A 19,172-nucleotide genomic window follows, 5' to 3' on the forward strand; every position below is an offset into this window, starting at 1 on the left:
CTGTCAGTGTGTGTGTGGGGGGGGGGGGACGCTGTGTGTGTGTGTCACAGTGTGTGAGTCTGTGTGTGTGGGTGGGGGGGGGGTCACAGTGTGTGTCAGTGTGTGTGTGTGTGTCACAGTATGTGTTAGTCTGTATGTGTGTGTGTCACAGTGTTTGTTAGTCTGTGTGTGTGGGGGGGTCACAGTGTGTGTCAGTGTGGGGGGGGGGGGGGCACTGTGTGTGTGTCACAGTGTGTGTTAGTCTGTGTGAGGGGGGGGCTGTGTGTGTGAGTGTGAGGTCTGTATTGTTGTTTTACTACGTTGTGTGTGTGTGTGTGTGTGTGTGTGTGTGTGTGTGTGTGTGTGTGTGTGTGTGTGTGTGTGTGTGTGTGTGGTATGCGTTCCTGTTTGACAAGGCGATGCTAGTGTGTAAGAAGAAGAGTGGAGAGACGATGGAACTGAAGGAGATTATAGACCTGCAGAACTACCAGCTACGAGACGAGACCACCGGGGAGAAGGACAGCAAGAAGGTAAATCTGCTCTTCTCCCCCTCCTCTTCTCTGCTCTTCCTCTTCTCTTCCTTCTCTTCTCGTCTTCTTCTCCTTCTCTTCTCTCCTCACATTTTGTACTAAACTTATCCCGTGTGTGTGTGTGTGTGTGTGTGTGTGTGTGTGTGTGTGTGTGTGTGTGTGTGTGTGTGTGTGTGTGTGTGTGTGTGTGTGTGTGTGTGTGTGTGTGTGTGTGTGTGTGTGTGTGTGTGTGTGTGTGTGTGTGTAGTGGTCACATTTTTTCCTGCTTATAGACTGTTATGGGAAGTCAGGATACGACCTGTTCTTCAAGACCAGAGATCTCAAGAAGAAATGGCTGGAGCAGTTTGAGATGGCCCTGTGAGTCATACAATACTGCATGGATGGAGGGAGGGATTGGTGCATGGAGGGAGGGATTGGTGCATGGATTGGTGGATAGATAGATGGAGGGAGGGATTGGTTCGTGGATTGGTGGATGGATGGAGGGATTGGTTCATGGATTGGTGGATGGATGGAGGGATTGGTTCATGGATTGGTGGATGGATGGAGGGATTGGTTCATGGATTGGTGGATGGAGGGAGGGATTGGTTCATGGATTGGTGGATGGATGGATGGATTGGTTCATGGATTGGTGGATGGATGGATGGAGGGATTGGTTCATGGAGAATGGAAGGGATTGGTGGATGGAGGGAGGGATTGGTGCATGGATTGGTGCATGGAGGGAGGGATTGGTGCATGGATTGGTGGATGGATGGATGGATTGGTTCATGGATTGGTGGATGGATGGATGGATGGAGGGATTGGTTCATGGATGGAGGGAGGGATTGGTTCATGGATGGAGGGAGGGATTGGTTCATGGATGGAGGGAGGGATTGGTTCTTGGATGGAGGGAGGGATTGGTTCATGGATGGAGGGAGGGATTGGTTCATGGATTGGTGGATGGAGGGAGGGATTGGTGCATGGATTGGTGGATGGATGGAGGGATTGGTGCATGGATTGGTTCATGGATGGAGGGAGGGAGGGATTGGTTCATGGACAGACTGACTGATAGATTTATTTATTTGGTTGGTTGATTGTTTGATGGGCAGGTCCAACATGTGTCCAGAGAACTGTACTGCCAACAATCATGACTTCCAGATGCACTGCTTTGAAGATACCACCTCCTGCAAGGCCTGCTGTATGCTCCTCAGGTACACACACACACACACACACACACACACACACACACACACACACACACACACACACACACACACACACACACACACACACACACACACACACACACACACACAAAAGCTCCTCAGATCCACAAAAAGTTCTACAGCTGCACCATCGAGAGCATCTTGACTGGCTGCATCACCGCCTGGTATGGCAACTGCTCGGCCTCCGACCGCAAGGCACTACAAGGGGTAGTGCGTACGGCCCAGTACATCACTGGGGCCAAGCTTCCTGCCATCCAGGACCTCTATACCAGGCGGTGTCAGAGGAAGGCCCTAAAAATGGTCAGATTCCAGAAACGCAAGTCATAGACTGTTCTCTCAGCTACTGCACGGCAGGCGGTACTGATGCACCAAGTCTGGAACCAACAAGGCCCTGAACAGATTCTACCCCCAAGCCATAAGACTGCTAAATAGTTAAATAGTACTCTTCATACAGACAGATAGATAGATAGATTGACTTCTCACAATCTCTCTCTCTCCCTCCTCTCTCTCTTTAATCTCTCGCTCTCTATACTCCCTCCCTCTTCCTCTCTCTCTGTCTCTCTCTCTCCTCTCTTTCTCTCTCTCTCTCCTTCCTTCTCTCTCTATACTCCCTCCTCTCCCTCTCTCCCTCCTCTCTCTCTCTCAGGGGGATATTCTTCCAGGGGTATCGTTGTAGTCGTTGCAGAATGGCCGCTCATAAAGAATGTCTGGGAAGAGTACCAGGCTGCGGACGCAACTCAGGTAGTACCACTAAAGTGTGTGTGTGTGTGTTTTCTTTGCCTGTCTGCAGGTGTGTGTAGTGTTGTGTGTGTGTGTGTAGTGTTGTGTGTAGTGTTGTGTGTGTGTGTGTGTGTGTGTGTGTGTGTGTGTGTGTGTGTGTGTGTGTGTGTGTGTGTGTGTGTGTGTGTGTGTGTGTGTGTGTGTGTGTGTGTGTGTGTGTGTGTGTGTAGTGTTGTACACTCAGCTGTGTTGTGGTTTGTATTTCAGAACACTCAGCGACCGTGAAGAAGGTAAGGCTCCTTTCAGAGGCTCTTTATCTGGCAGCGTGTCACTATAGTACTGAGTAATGACTGTGTGAGCTAGGAACACTTTACGGCAGGAACTTGTACAGCTGAGGGGTGTGTCCTACAAAGCAGGGTCAATAGCCGGCTAACCTGCCTACATGTTCTGAAATAACAGATGTATTGTGGGGATGGAAAAAGGGGATACTTGGTCAGTTGAACCAATCAATGCATTCAACCCAAATGTGTCTTGTGCATTTAACCCCGCCCCTCTGAACCAGAGAGGTTCTGCATTTAACCCCGCCCCTCTGAATCAGAGAGGTTGTGCATTTAACCCCGCCCCTCTGAACCAGAGAGGTTGTGCATTTAACCCCGCCCCTCTGAACCAGAGAGGTTCTGCATTTAACCCCGCCCCTCTGAACCAGAGAAGTTGTGCATTTAACCCCGCCCCTCTGAATCAGAGAGGTTGTGCATTTAACCCCGCCCCTCTGAATCAGAGAGGTTGTGCATTTAACCCCGCCCCTCTGAATCAGAGAGGTTCTGCATTTAACCCCGCCCCTCTGAACCAGAGAAGTTGTGCATTTAACCCCGCCCCTCTGAATCAGAGAGATTCTGCATTTAACCCCGCCCCTCTGAATCAGAGAGATTCTGCATTTAACCCCGCCCCTCTGAATCAGAGAGGTTGTGCATTTAACCCCGCCCCTCTGAATCAGAGAGTTTGCTGGGGGGAGGGCGGGGCCTTAATCGTCATCCTGGTGACCAGCTTGAATTGCCTCTCACTTCTCTCTCTCTCAATTCAATGGGCTTAGGAAACATGGTCTAATTGAGTCAACAACCAGAAAAGACAAACTTAAGTGAAGCTTTCTTAGTGACAAACAAAGAGGTGTAATGGGTTCCTACTAAATAATATGTCTCATTAAGCTTACTTCATTATTCAATGTCTTACTGCATCAGAGATGGCGTACACAGACGTTGTGGCTTTACAATGTCTTACTGCATCAGAGATGGCGTACACAGACGTTGTGGCTTTACAATGTCTTACTGCATCAGAGATGGCGTACACAGACGTTGTGGCTTTACAATGTCTTACTGCATCAGAGATGGCGTACACAGACGTTGTGGCTTTACAATGTCTTACTGCATCAGAGATGGCGTACACAGACGTTGTGGCTTTACAATGTCTTACTGCATCAGAGATGGCGTACACAGACGTTGTGGCTTTACAATGTCTTACTGCATCAGAGATGGCGTACACAGACGTTGTGGCTTTACAGCCTTCTTCAGTGTGTACAGGAGGTACACTTTTATTTGAATTCAAAACAGCATTTGTAAAGAACAACAGATGAGCAGCAGCTGGTTCTAATCAGGGTTGACCCTCATCGGCCAATCAGGACCTGTATGCAAATTAGTCACAAAACAAATACAGAATTATAGGGTATGAGAGGTGGGAAGGACAACTCACAGATCAATCGCGCCCAGTTGTCCGCTAAACACGTCACATCAATTCATGAGGAAGTTCATTACACCTCTTTGTCTGTCTGAATTCACAGGGTTTTTACTCACCAGCCAAGCTACTGGCAGAGTGACATGGCTCCCTTCTGATCAGCTTTCTTAATGAACCAGAACATCTAGAGTTGTTTATCAACGTTAGCTGGCTAACTCATTGATCCTGCTTTGTAGTACACCCCTCTGGAGTGTGTTGTCTCTTCTAGTTGGTTGTATATCTGTGAGTCTGTTCTAATGGGTAGTATATCTGTGATCTGTGGGTCTGTTCTAGAGGGTTGTATATCTGTGAGTCTGTTCTAGAGGGTTGTATATCTGTGATCTGTGAGTCTCTTCTAGTGGGTTGTATATCTGTGATCTGTGAGTCTCTTTTAGTGGGTTGTATATCTGTGACCTGTCTGTTCTACAGGGTTGTATATCTGTGATCTGTGAGTCTCTTCTAGAGGGTTGTATATCTGTGATCTGTGAGTCTCTTCTAGAGGGTTGTATATCTGTGAGTCTGTTCTAGAGGGTTGTATATCTGTGACCTGTGGGTCTGTTCTAGAGGGTTGTATATCTGTGAGTCTGTTCTAGAGGGTTGTATATCTGTGATCTGTGAGTCTCTTCTAGTGGGTTGTATATCTGTGATCTGTGAGTCTCTTCTAGTGGGTTGTATATCTGTGACCTGTCTGTTCTACAGGGTTGTATATCTGTGATCTGTGAGTCTGTTCTAGTGAGTTGTATATCTGTGACCTGTGAGTCTGTTCTAGTGAGTTGTATATCTGTGACCTGTGAGTCTGTTCAAGTGAGTTGTATATCTGTGATCTGTGAGTCTGTTCTAGTGAGTTGTATATCTGTGATCTGTGAGCCTGTTCTAGTGAGTTGTATATCTGTGACCTGTGAGTCTGTTCTAGTGAGTTGTATATCTGTGACCTGTGAGTCTGTTCTAGTGAGTTGTATATCTGTGAGTCTGTTCTAGTGAGTTGTATATCTGTGACCTGTGTGCCTGTTCTAGTGAGTTGTATATCTGTGACCTGTGAGTCTGTTCTAGGGAGTTGTATATCTGTGACCTGTGAGTCTGTTCTAGTGAGTTGTATATCTGTGATCTGTGAGTCTGTTCTAGTGAGTTGTATATCTGTGATCTGTGAGTCGGTTCTAGTGAGTTGTATATCTGTGATCAGTGAGTCTGTTCTAGTGAGTTGTATATCTGTGACCTGTGAGTCTGTTCTAGTGAGTTGTATATCTGTGATCTGTGAGTCTGTTCTAGTGAGTTGTATATCTGTGATCTGTGAGTCTGTTCTAGTGAGTTGTATATCTGTGATCTGTGAGTCTCTTCTAGTGAGTTGTATATCTATGACCTGTGAGTCTGTTCTAGTGAGTTGTATATCTGTGACCTGTGAGTCTGTTCTAGTGAGTTGTATATCTGTGACCTGTGAGTCTGTTCTAGTGAGTTGTATATCTGTGACCTGTGAGTCTGCTCTAGTGAGTTGTATATCTGTGACCTGTGAGTCTGCTCTAGTGAGTTGTATATCTGTGACCTGTGAGTCTGCTCTAGTGAGTTGTATATCTGTGACCTGTCTTGCTCCTACAGAATAAGAAGTCAGCTTCTCACAGACAACCCAGTACAGGTGAGGATCCCGGAAGTAGAGTAACATTATAGAACTGAATCAAGTTGGGATTAGATTAGAATGGGAACGTTTTTAACTAAACTCAATTCAAATCAAGGGGCTTTATCGTCATGGGAAACATATGTTAACATTGTCAAAGCAAGTGAAGTAGATAATAAACAAAAGTGAAATAAACAAATAAAAAATTTAGTTTAAAAGAAATATACACATTTCACATGTCATATTATGTCTATGTACAGTGTTGTAATGATGTACACATAGTTAAAGTACAAAAGGGAAAATAAATAAACATAAATATGGGTTGTATTTGCAATGGTGTTTGTTCTTCACTGGTTGCCCTTTTCTTGTGGCAACCGGTCACAAATCTTGCTGCTGTGATGGCACACTGTGGTATTTCACCCAGTAGATATGGGAGTTTATCAAAATTGGATTTGTTTTTAAAATTCTTTGTGGGTCTGTGTAATCTGAGGGAAATATGTGTCTCTAATATGGTTAAACATTTGGCAGGAGGTTAGGAAGTGCAGCTCAGTTTCCACCTCATTTTGTGGGCAGTGAGCACATAGCCTGTCTTCCCTTGAGAGCCATGTCTGCCCACGACGACCTCTCTCAATAGCAAGGCTATGCTCACTGAGTCTGTACATAGTCAAAGCTTTCCTTAAGTTTGGGTCAGTCTCAGTTGTCAGGTATTCTGCCACTGTGTACTCTCTGTTTAGGGCCAAATAGCATTCTAGTTTGCTCTGTTTTTTTGTTAATTCTTTCCATTGTGTCAAGTAATTATCTTTTTGTTTTCTCATGATTTGGTTGGGTCTAATTGTGCTGTTGTCCTGGGGCTCTGTGGGGTGTGTTTGTGTTTGTGAACAGAGCCCCAGGACCAGCTTGCTTAGGGGACTCTTCTCCAGGTTCATCTCTCTGTAGGTGATGGCTTTGTTATGGAAGGTTTGGGAATCGCTTCCTTTTAGGTGGTTGTAGAATTAAACAAATGATCTTTCTCTCTTTCTCTCTCTCAGGCTTTCCTAAAATGGAGGTGTGTCAGGAGTACTATGGTCTGCCTCCTCCCCCTGTAGCGTTCGGCCAACCACTGCACCTCTCCATGGGTGATGTCATCGAACTGACAAGAGCCGATGCCGAACTAACGTGGTGGGAGGTGAAACACTCACACACGCACATGCACACACACACACGGTGCAGGCAGAGCATGCTTCCTGTAGTGTGAGTGTGTAGGAGGGTGGAGATACCCTCTCTCTCTCTCTCTCTCTCTCTCTGGCATCTCTCTCTCTCTCTCTCTCTCTCTCTCTCTCTCTCTCTCTCTCTCTCTCTCTCTCTCTCTCTCTCTCTCTCTCTCTCTCTATCTCTCTCTCTCTCTCTCTCTCTCTCTCTCTCTCTCTCTCTCCCTCTCTATCCCCTCTCTCTCTCTATCCCCTCTCTCTCTCTCTCCCTCTCTGTCTCTCTCTCTCTCTCTGTCTCTCCCCTCTCTGTCTCTCTCTCTCTCTCTCTCTCTCGCTCTCTCTCTGGCATCTCTCTCTCATTTAATACAACCTTCCAACAAGGCCTATTATTCCTGTCAGTAATTCCTAGCGTATTATTGAGTAATACACCATTGTAACATGTACTTTGTAGTAAATCATTTCTGTACAATAATGTGCTCCAGGAAGCACTGTAAGACACCGTGTTGTTCTCGTCGTCTGATTGGTCTGCTGTGTGTGTCACTCAGGGCAAGAACGTGACGATTGGTCAGATGGGTTGGTTCCCCTGCAGTAAGGTCCAGCCCTTCATCTCTGTGAGTACCGCTGACTTTAAACAGTGATCTGGGAGTAAGGCCGGGACTCAATCCCACCGTGGGTTATAGGCATCTTGGTTACACATGGATCATCACCAGTGGAAATATTTCATGTTATAGGTTTAGGTGACACCGTGTCTGGTATTGATGGAAATACCAACATGTTGTTGATTACACATGCCGTGTTATAGGTTTAGGTGACACCGTGTCTGGTATTGATGGAAATACCAACATGTTGTTGATTACACATGCCGTGTTATAGGTTTAGGTGACACCGTGTCTGGTATTGATAGAAATACCAACATGTTGTTGATTACACATGCCATGTTATAGGTTTAGGTGACACCGTGTCTGGTATTGATGGAAATACCAACATGTTGTTGATTACACATGCCGTGTTATAGGTTTAGGTGACACCGTGTCTGGTATTGATAGAAATACCAACATGTTGTTGATTACACATGCCATGTTATAGGTTTAGGTGACACCGTGCCTGGTATTGATAGAAATACCAACATGTTGTTGATTACACATGCCGTGTTATAGGTTTAGGTGACACCGTGCCTGGTATTGATAGAAATACCAACATGTTGTTGATTACACATGCCATGTTATAGGTTTAGGTGACACCGTGCCTGGTATTGATAGAAATACCAACATGTTGTTGATTACACATGCCGTGTTATAGGTTTAGGTGACACCGTGCCTGGTATTGATAGAAATACCAACATGTTGTTGATTACACATGCCGTGTTATAGGTTTAGGTGACACCGTGTCTGGTATTGATATAAATACCAACATGTTGTTGATTACACATGCCGTGTTATAGGTTTAGGTGACACCGTGCCTGGTATTGATAGAAATACCAACATGTTTTATTAAGAGCTTCAGGAAGCATGGGTTGTGTTCTCAAACTGTCTGACCTCTTTCCCCAGAGATCAACTCCTGACCTATCCGACTTCCTATGGTGAGTAATGATACCATTCTATTTACACCTGGTATCACTCATACCGATGTTCTAGATGTGTACCACCTGGTATCACTCATACCGATGTTCTAGATGTGTACCACCCGGTATCACTCATACCGATGTTCTAGATATGCACCACCCGGTATCACTCATACCGATGTTCTAGATATGTACCACCTGGTATCACTCATACCGATGTTCTAGATGTGCACCACCCGGTATCACTCATACCGATGTTCTAGATGTGTACCACCTGGTATCACTCATACCGATGTTCTAGATATGCACCACCTGGTATCACTCATACCGATGTTCTAGATATGCACCACCTGGTATCACTCATACCGATGTTCTAGATGTGTACCACCTGGTATCACTCATACCGATGTTCTAGATATGTACCACCTGGTATCACTCATACCGATGTTCTAGATATGTACTACCTGCAATCTTAGAAAAAAGGGTTCCAAAAGGGTTCTTCTGCTGTCCCCATAGGAGAACCCTGTTTGGTTCCAGGTCGAACCCTTTCCATGGAAAGGGTTGTACCTGGATCCAAAAGGGTTCTATCTGGAACCAAAAAGGATTCTTCAAAGGTTTCTCCTATGGGGACAGCTGAAGAACCCTTTTAGGTTATAGATATCACCTTTTTTCTAAGAGTATCACTGCAGGGTTCTAGGTTTGGAAGTGTTCTGTGTTTGAAAATAGTTATTGATAGCAATCATGGGAAAGGTTTTGTACTGTTCTAACGTAACTGCAATGGGTTCTAGGTTTGGTCATTTAAGTGATTTGGGTTCTAGGTTTGCGGGGAACATGGACCGGTCAGCGGCGAAGAACCTCCTGATTTCACGGTCGGACGGAACGTTTCTGGTCCGCCAGAAAGACGGAGGAGAGTTCGCAATCAGCCTCAAGTGAGCCCGCCTTCTTGCTGGCCAATCAGAAAGGCGCTGTCTGTCAGCTGGCAATCTTCCTCTTTCACACACATATTCTTACTCTCTCACACACACACACTGATTCTCATTCACTCTGTCTCCTCCAGGTTTAACATGGACATCAGACACATCAAGATCACGTCAACAGAAGGCCTCTACCGCATCAACGAGAAGAAAGCATTCAAAGGATTAATCGTACGTCATTCCCCTTCTCTTCCTCTCATCTCTGTCTACCCTCCTCATCTCTCTGTCTACCCTCCTCATCTCTCTCCCTCTTCCTCTCATCTCTCTGTCTACCCTCCTCATCTCTCTCCCTCTTCCTCCCATCTTTCTGTCTACCCTCCTCATCTCTCTCCCTCTTATCTTTCTGTCTACCCTCCTCATCTCTCTCCCTCTTCCTCTCATCTCTCTGTCTACCCTCGTCTCTCATCTCTCTGTCTACCCTCGTCTCTCATCTCTCTGTCTACCCTCTTCGTCTCTCTCCCTCTTCCTCTCGTCTCTCTGTCTACCCTCGTCTCTCATCTCTCTGTCTACCCTCGTCTCTCATCTCTCTTCCTCTCATCTCTCTGTCTACCCTCTTCGTCTCTCTCCCTCTTCCTCTCATCTCTCTGTCTACCCTCCTCATCTCTCTTCCTCTCATCTCTGTCTACCCTCCTCGTCTCTCTCCCTCTTCCTCTCATCTCTCTGTCTACCCTCCTCATCTCTCTTCCTCTCATCTCTGTCTACCCTCCTCGTCTCTCTCCCCCTTCCTCTCATCTCTCTGTCTACCCTCTTCGTCTCTCTCCCTCTTCCTCTCATCTCTCTGTCTACCCTCCTCGTCTCTCTCCCTCTTCCTCTCATCTCTCTGTCTACCCTCCTCATCTCTCTTCCTCTCATCTCTGTCTACCCTCCTCGTCTCTCTCCCCCTTCCTCTCATCTCTCTGTCTACCCTCCTCGTCTCTCTCCCCCTTCCTCTCATCTCTCTGTCTACCCTCTTCGTCTCTCTCCTTCTTCCTCTCATCGCTCTGTCTACCCTCCTCGTCTCTCTAACTCTCATCCCTTTTTCTTCTTCTTTTGTAAATATAAATATAAACAACATGTTTTACTTTTCTTTTTTGTAAAGCACTTTGGATCTTCATCTCTCTCCCCTCCCCCATCTCTCTCTCTCCCCTCCCCCATCTCTCTCTCTCCCCTCCCCCATCTCTCTCTCTCCCCTCCCCCCATATATCTCTCTCCCCTCCCCCCATCGCTCTCTCTCTCCCCTCCCCCATCTCTCCCTATCTCTCTCTCCCCTCCCCCATCTCTCTCTCCCCTCCCCCATCTCTCCCTATCTCTCTCCCCTCCCCCATCTCTCTCTCTCCCCTCCCCCATCTCTCCCTATCTCTCTCTCCCCTCCCCCATATCTCCCTCTCTCTCTCTCTCCTCCCCCATCCCTCCCCATCTCTCCCCCTCCCCCATCTCTCCCTATCTCTCTCTCCCCTCCCCATCTCTCCCTATCTCTCTCTCCCCTCCCCCATCTCTCTCTCCCCTCCCCCATCTCTCCCTATCTCTCTCTCCCCTCCCCCATCTCTCTCTCCCCTCCCCCATCTCTCCCTATCTCTCTCTCCCCTCCCCCATCTCTCCCTCTCTCTCTCCCCTCCCCCATCCCTCCCTCTCTCTCTCCCCCCTCCCCCATATCTCCCTCTCTCTCTCTCTCCTCCCCCATCCCTCCCCATCTCTCCCCCCTCCCCCATATCTCCCTCTCTCTCTCTCCCCTCCCCCATCTCTCTCTCCCCTCCCCCATATCTCTCTCTCTCTCCCCTCATCTCTCTGTTAGGAGATGGTTCAGTTCTACCAGCAACATTCACTGAAGGAGTATTTTAAGGATGTGGACACCACCCTCCAGACCCCCTTCAACCAGCCTGAACAGAGTGATACACCCTTCAACACACCCTCCCCAGGTACACAAACACACACCACCCTCCAGACCCCCTCCAACCAGCCTGAACAGAATGATACACCCTTCAACACATCCTCCCCAGGTACACAAACACACACCACCCTCCAGACCCCCTTCAACCAGCCTGAACAGAGTGACACACTCTTCAACACACCCTCCCCAGGTACACAAACACACACACACACAGACACACACACACACACACACACACACTCAAGACTTCCTACAAACCTCAACTTATTTCCTTCCATAACCTCAAATATAAGTACTCTCAAATACTGTATGTTTCAACACACACACAGCCACGCTCACCTCTCTCCCGCTCCCTCCCTCTCTCTCTCCCCCTCGCTCTCTCCCGCTCACCTCTCTCCCTCTCCCTCTCTCCTGTAGGTGGCAGTATGCGTTCGTTCAGCACAGCTAGGGCCAGGTATGACTTCTCAGCCAGAGACCGTACAGAGCTGTCTCTGAGAGAAGGAGACACAGTCAAAGTCCTGTCTAAGAAGGCTCACAATGGATGGTGGAAAGGAGAGGTCTATGGACGAGTGAGGACCAACACACACCGTCACACACACAGTACACACACACACACACAATCAACACATTCACATGCAGCACATGCAGTAGGATCATCACACATACACCTGTCAACATGTATGGAATCATGTAGTAACAAAAAAAAGTGTTAAACAAATCAAAATATATTTTAAATTCTTCAAAGTAGTCACCCTTTGCCTTGATGACAGCTTTGCACACTCTTGGCATTCTCTCAACCAGCTTCACCTGGAATGCTTTTCCAACACACAAATTGTTGAAGGTCTCTCACACACACTCCTCTCTCTGTCTGTAGGTCTGTTCCCAGCTAACTCCTGTCTCTCTGTCTGTAGGTCGGTCTGTTCCCAGCTAACTCCTGTCTCTCTGTCTGTAGGTCGGTCTGTTCCCAGCTAACTCCTGTCTCTCTGTCTGTAGGTCGGTCTGTTCCCAGCTAACTATGTAGAAGAGGATTACTCTGAATACTGCTGATGTCGCCTCACATCTCCACCTGTGTGACTCCTGCTGATGTCGCCTCACTGTCACACCTTCACCTGTGTGTGAAAGAGACAATGTGTCCCAATTCAATCCCTACCCCTTCCCTTGGCCCTAACCAGTGCAGTCAAAAATGTGATTTTTACTGTTTGTTTTTTCAACAATATTTCCACACTATGAGGTCGAAATAACACTCTGAAATTGTAGAAAAAATTATGATAATGTCCTTGTAGCATTTAGAAAAAAATGCTTGTAATTTGGTCAGGTGGGATGGAGATTTTGGCCCACAGCATGACATCACAATCTGATCCCATTTTTTCTGACCAATGACCAGTCATCTTTTATTTGCATATGTATCCTCCTACTTTGAAGGGGTAAGCAGGTTAGGCTCTAGTGCAGGGATGGGCAACTCCAGTCGTCCCACTGTTTCCCGAGCAAACAAAGCTGATTAAACTGACTGTATTCTGAACTGAAGATCATGATCATTGCATTACTGCAGTCAGGTGTCTTAGCTGGGGCTGAAGCTGGACCAATCAGGCCCCCGAGGACTGGAGCTGCCCACCTCTGCTCTAGAGTCTAGACAATCCTATCTGCCAATCGGGGCTGTGTATGTAAATATATTTAAATTTCTATCAACACGCCGACGCGATCAGACTGAGCATTCCAATGGCAAAAGGAGGCCCAGGGAACTAAATTATTAAACATTTGAAGTTATTTTCATGAAATAAACACAGCGATTTATTAGACATCCAATGATGATTTAAAATTTAAAAGACTGCGTGGAGGCATTAAATGTTTGCCTAGATCTGCAAGATAGAGGCAATATGGTGGAAGCTTTACCACTACCATAGAGAATGATAGAGGCAATATGGTGGAAGCTTTACCACTACCATAGAGAATGATAGAGGCAATATGGTGGAAGCTTTACCACTACCATAGAGAATGATAGAGGCAATATGGTGGAAGCTTTACCACTACCATAGAGAATGATAGAGGCAATATGGTGGAAGCTTTACCACTACCATAGAGAATGATAGAGGCCTCTAGTGGCCAAAAGGTTGTGTTAGCATGGGTCATTGAGGGCTTCCACCATTTTAATGTAGTCAACTGGAGGGGACTTCCAACTTCATTGGCTGATCCCTCCTGGTGACCCTGTTGGGAGTCATGTGTAACCCGGGTCATCAGGAGGTATCAGCCAATCGTGAAGAAGAAAATGGACTACTTCAAAATGGCCTCAATGGCACTGCCCATGATGTCACAGACACCGTAGTGGGACGGATACGATGGGGCCTCTTTCCTTCTCTATGACCCCCACTACACACGGATACAGCCCCTTCAGACATGTTAACGCCGAGGCACCCCTGGCTTCCTCCTATGTGTAGAACTCAATGCACCGGTTCAATGTATCTGCTGTGAATAAAACCTCTGACTTACCACGTGGTCTGTCTCTGTCATGTTGACATTGTATATAGTTAAAGAGCGAATGCCTTTTAAAAGCAACACATCCCTTTGAAAACAGACATGAGTCAGTTGTTCTGGTGTCTAAATGGACTACAAAGTGTAGGATCATTATGGTCATAAAGTCAGGCTTGTCTAAGACGTAGTGTCACGATTGGTAAATGAAGGTTGGGTTTTGATGTGACAATGACCCGTTTGCCCACTAACATGGGGTGAACCGCTGCGGTGATTGCTCTCTATCCAATAGCATAGATAGTACTGCCCAGCAGCATAGATAGACCTGCCCAGCAGCCCGACTTTGTTTACTTAAGACAACACGTCGCAATTTTTTGTTTGCTAAGAAATACTGCACCAAACACCTTCATGTAAAATTGTGCAACTAAAACATCCCCAGCAAAAATTAACAAAATACAGATTTTTTGAGTTGCCTTCAATTAATTCTGAGGAAGTGAAATAGGCTTCCGTGTGTACAGCATCTCATGGGGGACAAACGTCATTAAAACCAAACGCGTAATCGGCCAGGAAACAACTCCCAAGACTGAATCTCGTTTTTCAAACGAGCAACAGAAAAAAAAACACACGTGCCAATCGGCGTGTTCAGTATTTAAACATACTCTTAAATGACGTTGCCACGAGCAGCGGAGACGAGCGAGATGGAAGTCTTGTCTCTCAGACAATCACACAGAGCAACGGTCTCTCCACCGTTACGACGCGGGAGCCACGGGATCAAAACAGCAGAGAAGTTGAGCCTCGCGCTTCAACGCTCTTAGTTGATGCGGAAATTGACCCACTATGCCGTTTACTTTGTGAATCTACGCCACATCGCTAAGTCTACCTTTAATATCGTTGCAGTTAATATTGTCTAATAGTCAGAGGTTCTGTCCCAAATGGCAACAGAACAGGGTCTGGTCTATAGTAGTACACTATATAAGGAACCTCTTACCTAAACAGAACAGAGTCTGGTCTATAGTAGTACACTATGAAGGGAATATGGTACCTAGACAGAACAGAGTCTGGCCTATAGTAGTGCACTATGAAGGGAATAGGGTACCTAAACTGAACAGAGTCTGGTCTATAGTAGTACACTATATAAGGAACCTCTTACCTAAACAGAACAGAGTCTGGTCTATAGTAGTACACTATATAAGGAACCTCTTACCTAAACAGAACAGAGTCTGGTCTATAGTAGTGCACTATATAAGGGAATAGGGTACCTAAACAGAACAGAGTCTGGTCTATAGTAGTGCACTATATAAGGAACCTCTTACCCGAACAGAGTCTGGTCTATAGTAGTACACTATATAGGGAATAGGGTACCTGAACAGAACAGAGTCTGGTCTATAGTAGCGCACTATAAAGGGAATAGGGTACCATGTGGGTCACTCCCAGATAATCAGGCCAGTTAGAGATGGAGACAAATTAAGCTAATATAAATATTTGCTTTTATTTCCAAACAATATCAAAACATTTCATCACTAGAACATTGTCAATGTCTTCCGCAAACCCTGATCCAATGATCAACAAACTCAAGCCTTGTTATTAAATAGCATTGTGTGGTGTGTGTGTGTGTGTGTGTGTGTGTGTGTGTGTGTGTGTGTGTGTGTGTGTGTGTGGTGTGTGTGAGTCCTCTGTCTTCTACTGGTAGTACAGCTCCAGGTTCTGCCCATCATGGATCTCATCTGCAGACAGGTGAGTTGAGGAGGACAACAGTGGTGGTGATCAGTAGTCCCACACAAACACCAGACAACAGTGGTGGTGATCAGTAGTCCCACACAAACACCATCCATATGCACAGTGTGTGTGTGTCAAATGTCTCGAGTTGCACAACCAAATCATTTCCCTGAGTTTCCCCTCAATATAATGAACTAAACCAGGAAACTCCTCACTTTCAAGGCAACACTTCACCAATAGCATTTCTCAATAACAAAAACTTTTGTTTACATTTAGAAACCCACTCCGACAACAAACATCAGATAAAGTGAGGAGGAGACATTAAAATGTTGCTGTATGTTTCTCTCTCTCCTTACTATATCTAACAGCAGCAAAACCTGGAAGGAAAGCAGACATGTTGGCTCAGTATCGCCCAGTTTACAGATTCCTCCCTGGTCAGAGTGAAACTGTTGTTCTAAGGGCTCAATAGTTTTCTATTTCCTCTTGGTTAAAACAACTGTTTTAGCGTTCTTCGTCGTGAATGTTGTTCTGGAAGCAGCTCTGCAGTGGTCACTAGCTGGCACAGCCACAAAGTCATCACATTAGATTTTACACTGTTGAACCTCATGCCTAACCCTAATTTAAACACCAAAAAGCACATTATTGTAAAAATGCATGAAAACAATATAGCCACGTTTGACGTTGCAGCTGCTCTAAGAGGAAATGGCCCAGTTGTGCCTCCAGGACGAGACTCACGACAATAAAACGCCACCCTGTTGTCAAACAGTGACACTGCACTTCTGAGGGCTCGAAAAGGATACAGTCTCCCAGAGACACGTGGTCCTTGAATATGGTGTACCTGAGAGGAGACAACAGGAAGTCACAGAGGAACAACACAGCCTAGACCAGGTTCCTTCCTGAACGTTTCAGATAGAAATGACACGATTCCTAATTCTACATGTCACAGAGACTTGTTAGTTCTGCACAATACATTTCTACCTTAATATTCTAAAACGTTACCCTGGATACAAAATGCAGACTACACAGAGAACAGTCTGAATAATACAGGAGGAAGAGAAGGGAAGTGACTCGTCACTGGTTCGTAGGCTAGGGATTGTTAATTTCTTTCTCACCATTTCTTGAGTACGATCTTGTCCCACCGTGTGCCTGTCTGGGCAGCGATGAGCTTCTTCAGGTCTCCTATAGTGTCTTCTGAGCTGGAAAGGGTTAAGGCTGTACACTTAACACTGATAGAACGACATGGTGTAGTGGGTCTATGCCTGCAACCCTCTGAAGGTTCAGCATCTACAGACATCTATATAACCATAACCCTCTAAAAGGGTCTGTAGTAATTTAACCTTTAGTTTGTTGAAAATAATTTATTGCTGATATGAAAGATACAATCCTTATGTTTTCAAAACCATTTCACAACGATGCGTTTTAACGTTCAGAACGAGCGTTTGGGATAAAAAAGAGTATGTGGACACCTGCTCGTTGAACATCTCATTCCAAAATCTTGGTCATTAATATGGAGTTGGTCCCCCCCTTTGCTGCTGTAACAGCCTCCACTCTTCTGGGAAGGCTTTCCACTAGATGTTAGAACATAGCTGTTCAGCCACAAGAGCATTAGTGAGGTCAGGCACTGATGTTGGGCAATTAGACTTGGCACGCAGTCGGCATTCCAATTCATCCCACAGGTGTTCGATGGGGGTTGAGGTCAGGGCTCTTGCAGGCCAGTCAAGTTCTTCCAAAACGATCTCAACAAACAATTTCTGTACGGACCTCGTTGTGCACGGGGGCATTGTCATGTTGAAATAGGAAAGGGCCACCCCCAAAGTGTTCCCACAAACTTGGAAGCACAGAATCGTCTAGAATGTAATTGTATGCTGTAGTGTTAAGATTTCCCTTCACTGGAACTAAGGGGCCTGAACCATGATAAACAGCCCCAGAACATTATTCCTCCTCCACCAAACTTTACAGTTGGCACTATGCATTCGGGTAGGTAATGTTCTCTTGGCATCCGCCAAACTCAGATTAGTCTGTCGGACTGCCAGAAAATGCATTTCCACTGCTCCGGGTCCAGCTTTACACCACTCCAGCCGACGCTTGGCATTGCGCATGGGAATCTTAGGCTTGTGTGTGGCTGCTCGGCCATGGAAACCCATTTCATGAAGCTCCTGACGAACAGTTATTGTGGTGACGTTGCTTCCCGAGGCAGTTTGGAACTCTGTAGTGAGTGTTGCAACCGAGGACAGACACTTTTTACACGCTGCAGCGGTCCCGTTCTGTGAGCTTGTGTGGCCTACCACTTCGCGGCTGAGCCGTTGTTGCTCCTAGACGTTTCCATTTCACAATAACAGCACTTTCAGTTGACTGGGGCAGCTCTAGCAAGGCAGACATTTGACTAACTGACTTGTTGGAAAGGTGGCATCCTATGACGGTGTCACATTGAAAGTCACTGAGCTCTTCAGTAAGGTCATTCGACTGCCAATGTTTGTCTATGGAGATTGCATGGCTGTGCGCTCAATTTTATACACCTGTCAGCAACGCGTGTGGCTGAAATAGCCGAATCCACTCATTTGAAGGGGTGTCCACATACTATTGTAACAGCGTACGTTACTATCGCCAATAGGCGCTAAATCAGTTGGCGTCTATTAATGGCGTAGGCTAGTCTGTGCTGGAAGACTAGCTATTGAACTTGCATGGTGGTCAGCTTTGTAAAAGGATACTTGCACTTCACCCGGACCTTCTTGCCCAGCCGGTCATTGCAAACCACCTCAATCATCCTGATCCGCAGAGAGAGAGAGAGACGGGGAGAGTTGATTGAGACAGCGGTACAGCATGACACGGTGAGCATACGATAAACACTATTTTCACGCCACTTCGATACGTTCGTGACTTTTTCGTAGCAGGTTAGAATTTAAAGCGGGTTAGGATAATTAACGTAGTCGGTTAGGACGCTGAGGTTAAGACGGGTTAGCGAAAATGCTCTCCTAACCTGCTAAGAAAATCATTTCGTATCGAAGTGGCGTGAAACAGCACACCGTTTAGCTAACTAGCGAACGTTAGTTGGTTACACAAATGATGATTACAATACAAGGATGATGTTCCAGTTGCTTGTCATTCCAACTCCAATAATGTAATGTTACTTAGCAGCTAACATAATAGCTAGGACAATAAACGTTGTCATATGGAGTTGGCTAATGTTAGCAGAGCTAGTTAGCGCTTCATCAACAACCACTGACGATTTCGAACAAAAAAAATAAAGCATTATGTCTTAGATATTGAAGTTTCCTCACATGTTTATTGGTCTATACCATTGATAAAATATCGTATAAGTACAGATATTACCTTATTGATCGCTAGTCGTTCACAAAATGTTAGCGACAATCAGAATCGCTTCAGCCTGCTTAGTCGTAAAGCGTTCCGCTTTGTGTACAACGAGAAAACGCACCAATGAAACATCTAAACGGATGATTGACATTGCTACTTCAATGCCTCTCATAAGGTAACATATCAAGAGAAGGCGGGCACTGCAATATTCATCTATGCCGTAAATCGACCAGAAGTGCTGCGAATAGTTGCAATGAAATAACAAATGCGGTCCGATCAGTCTATAAGGGT

At 46.0% G+C, this 19,172-nt stretch overlaps 2 protein-coding genes across 3 annotated transcripts in view; one reads left to right on the plus strand and one right to left on the minus strand.

Annotated features, from left to right (window-relative positions):
- LOC139568354 (proto-oncogene vav-like) overlaps positions 1-13,873 on the plus strand; it is a 36,478-nt gene extending 22,605 nt beyond the window's left edge. For both annotated transcript variants that reach the window (XM_071390124.1, XM_071390125.1), the window contains exons 14-27: positions 373-509; positions 757-866; positions 1,595-1,696; positions 2,358-2,452; positions 2,699-2,721; positions 5,786-5,822; positions 6,830-6,966; positions 7,534-7,599; positions 8,536-8,567; positions 9,368-9,478; positions 9,607-9,694; positions 11,295-11,418; positions 11,808-11,959; positions 12,384-13,873. In XM_071390124.1, coding sequence (XP_071246225.1) covers positions 373-509; positions 757-866; positions 1,595-1,696; positions 2,358-2,452; positions 2,699-2,721; positions 5,786-5,822; positions 6,830-6,966; positions 7,534-7,599; positions 8,536-8,567; positions 9,368-9,478; positions 9,607-9,694; positions 11,295-11,418; positions 11,808-11,959; positions 12,384-12,437 — 1,268 coding nt within the window. In that variant the 3' untranslated portion in view covers positions 12,438-13,873. The remainder of the gene's footprint in view (positions 1-372; positions 510-756; positions 867-1,594; positions 1,697-2,357; positions 2,453-2,698; positions 2,722-5,785; positions 5,823-6,829; positions 6,967-7,533; positions 7,600-8,535; positions 8,568-9,367; positions 9,479-9,606; positions 9,695-11,294; positions 11,419-11,807; positions 11,960-12,383) is intronic.
- Positions 13,874-15,317: 1,444 nt separating this feature from the next.
- Positions 15,318-19,107, minus strand: ubl5 (ubiquitin like 5). The gene is made up of 6 exons (XM_071390128.1): positions 18,900-19,107; positions 18,278-18,334; positions 16,682-16,765; positions 16,370-16,407; positions 15,491-15,577; positions 15,318-15,459 (listed from the first exon to the last, which is right to left on the minus strand). Exons 2-5 carry the CDS (start codon positions 18,331-18,333, stop codon positions 15,534-15,536), a joined length of 222 nt encoding a protein of 73 aa, XP_071246229.1. The 5' UTR covers position 18,334; positions 18,900-19,107; the 3' UTR covers positions 15,318-15,459; positions 15,491-15,533.
- Positions 19,108-19,172: the final 65 nt, after the last annotated feature.

Source organism: Salvelinus alpinus, chromosome 2, assembly GCF_045679555.1.
Source record: "Salvelinus alpinus chromosome 2, SLU_Salpinus.1, whole genome shotgun sequence".
Classification (NCBI taxonomy): domain Eukaryota; kingdom Metazoa; phylum Chordata; class Actinopteri; order Salmoniformes; family Salmonidae; genus Salvelinus; species Salvelinus alpinus.

Excerpts from the sequence above, each read along its gene's own strand:
- ubl5 (XM_071390128.1), bottom strand. The coding sequence starts at position 18,333 with ATGATTGAGGTGGTTTGCAATGACCGGCTGGGCAAGAAGGTCCGGGTG. Across the intron at positions 16,766-18,277 it reads AAGGTCCGGGTGAAGTGCAA|CTCAGAAGACACTATAGGAG; the intron begins GTATCCTTTTAC and ends AACCCTTTCCAG. Across the intron at positions 16,408-16,681 it reads AAGATCGTACTCAAGAAATG|GTACACCATATTCAAGGACC; the intron begins GTGAGAAAGAAA and ends GTCTCCTCTCAG.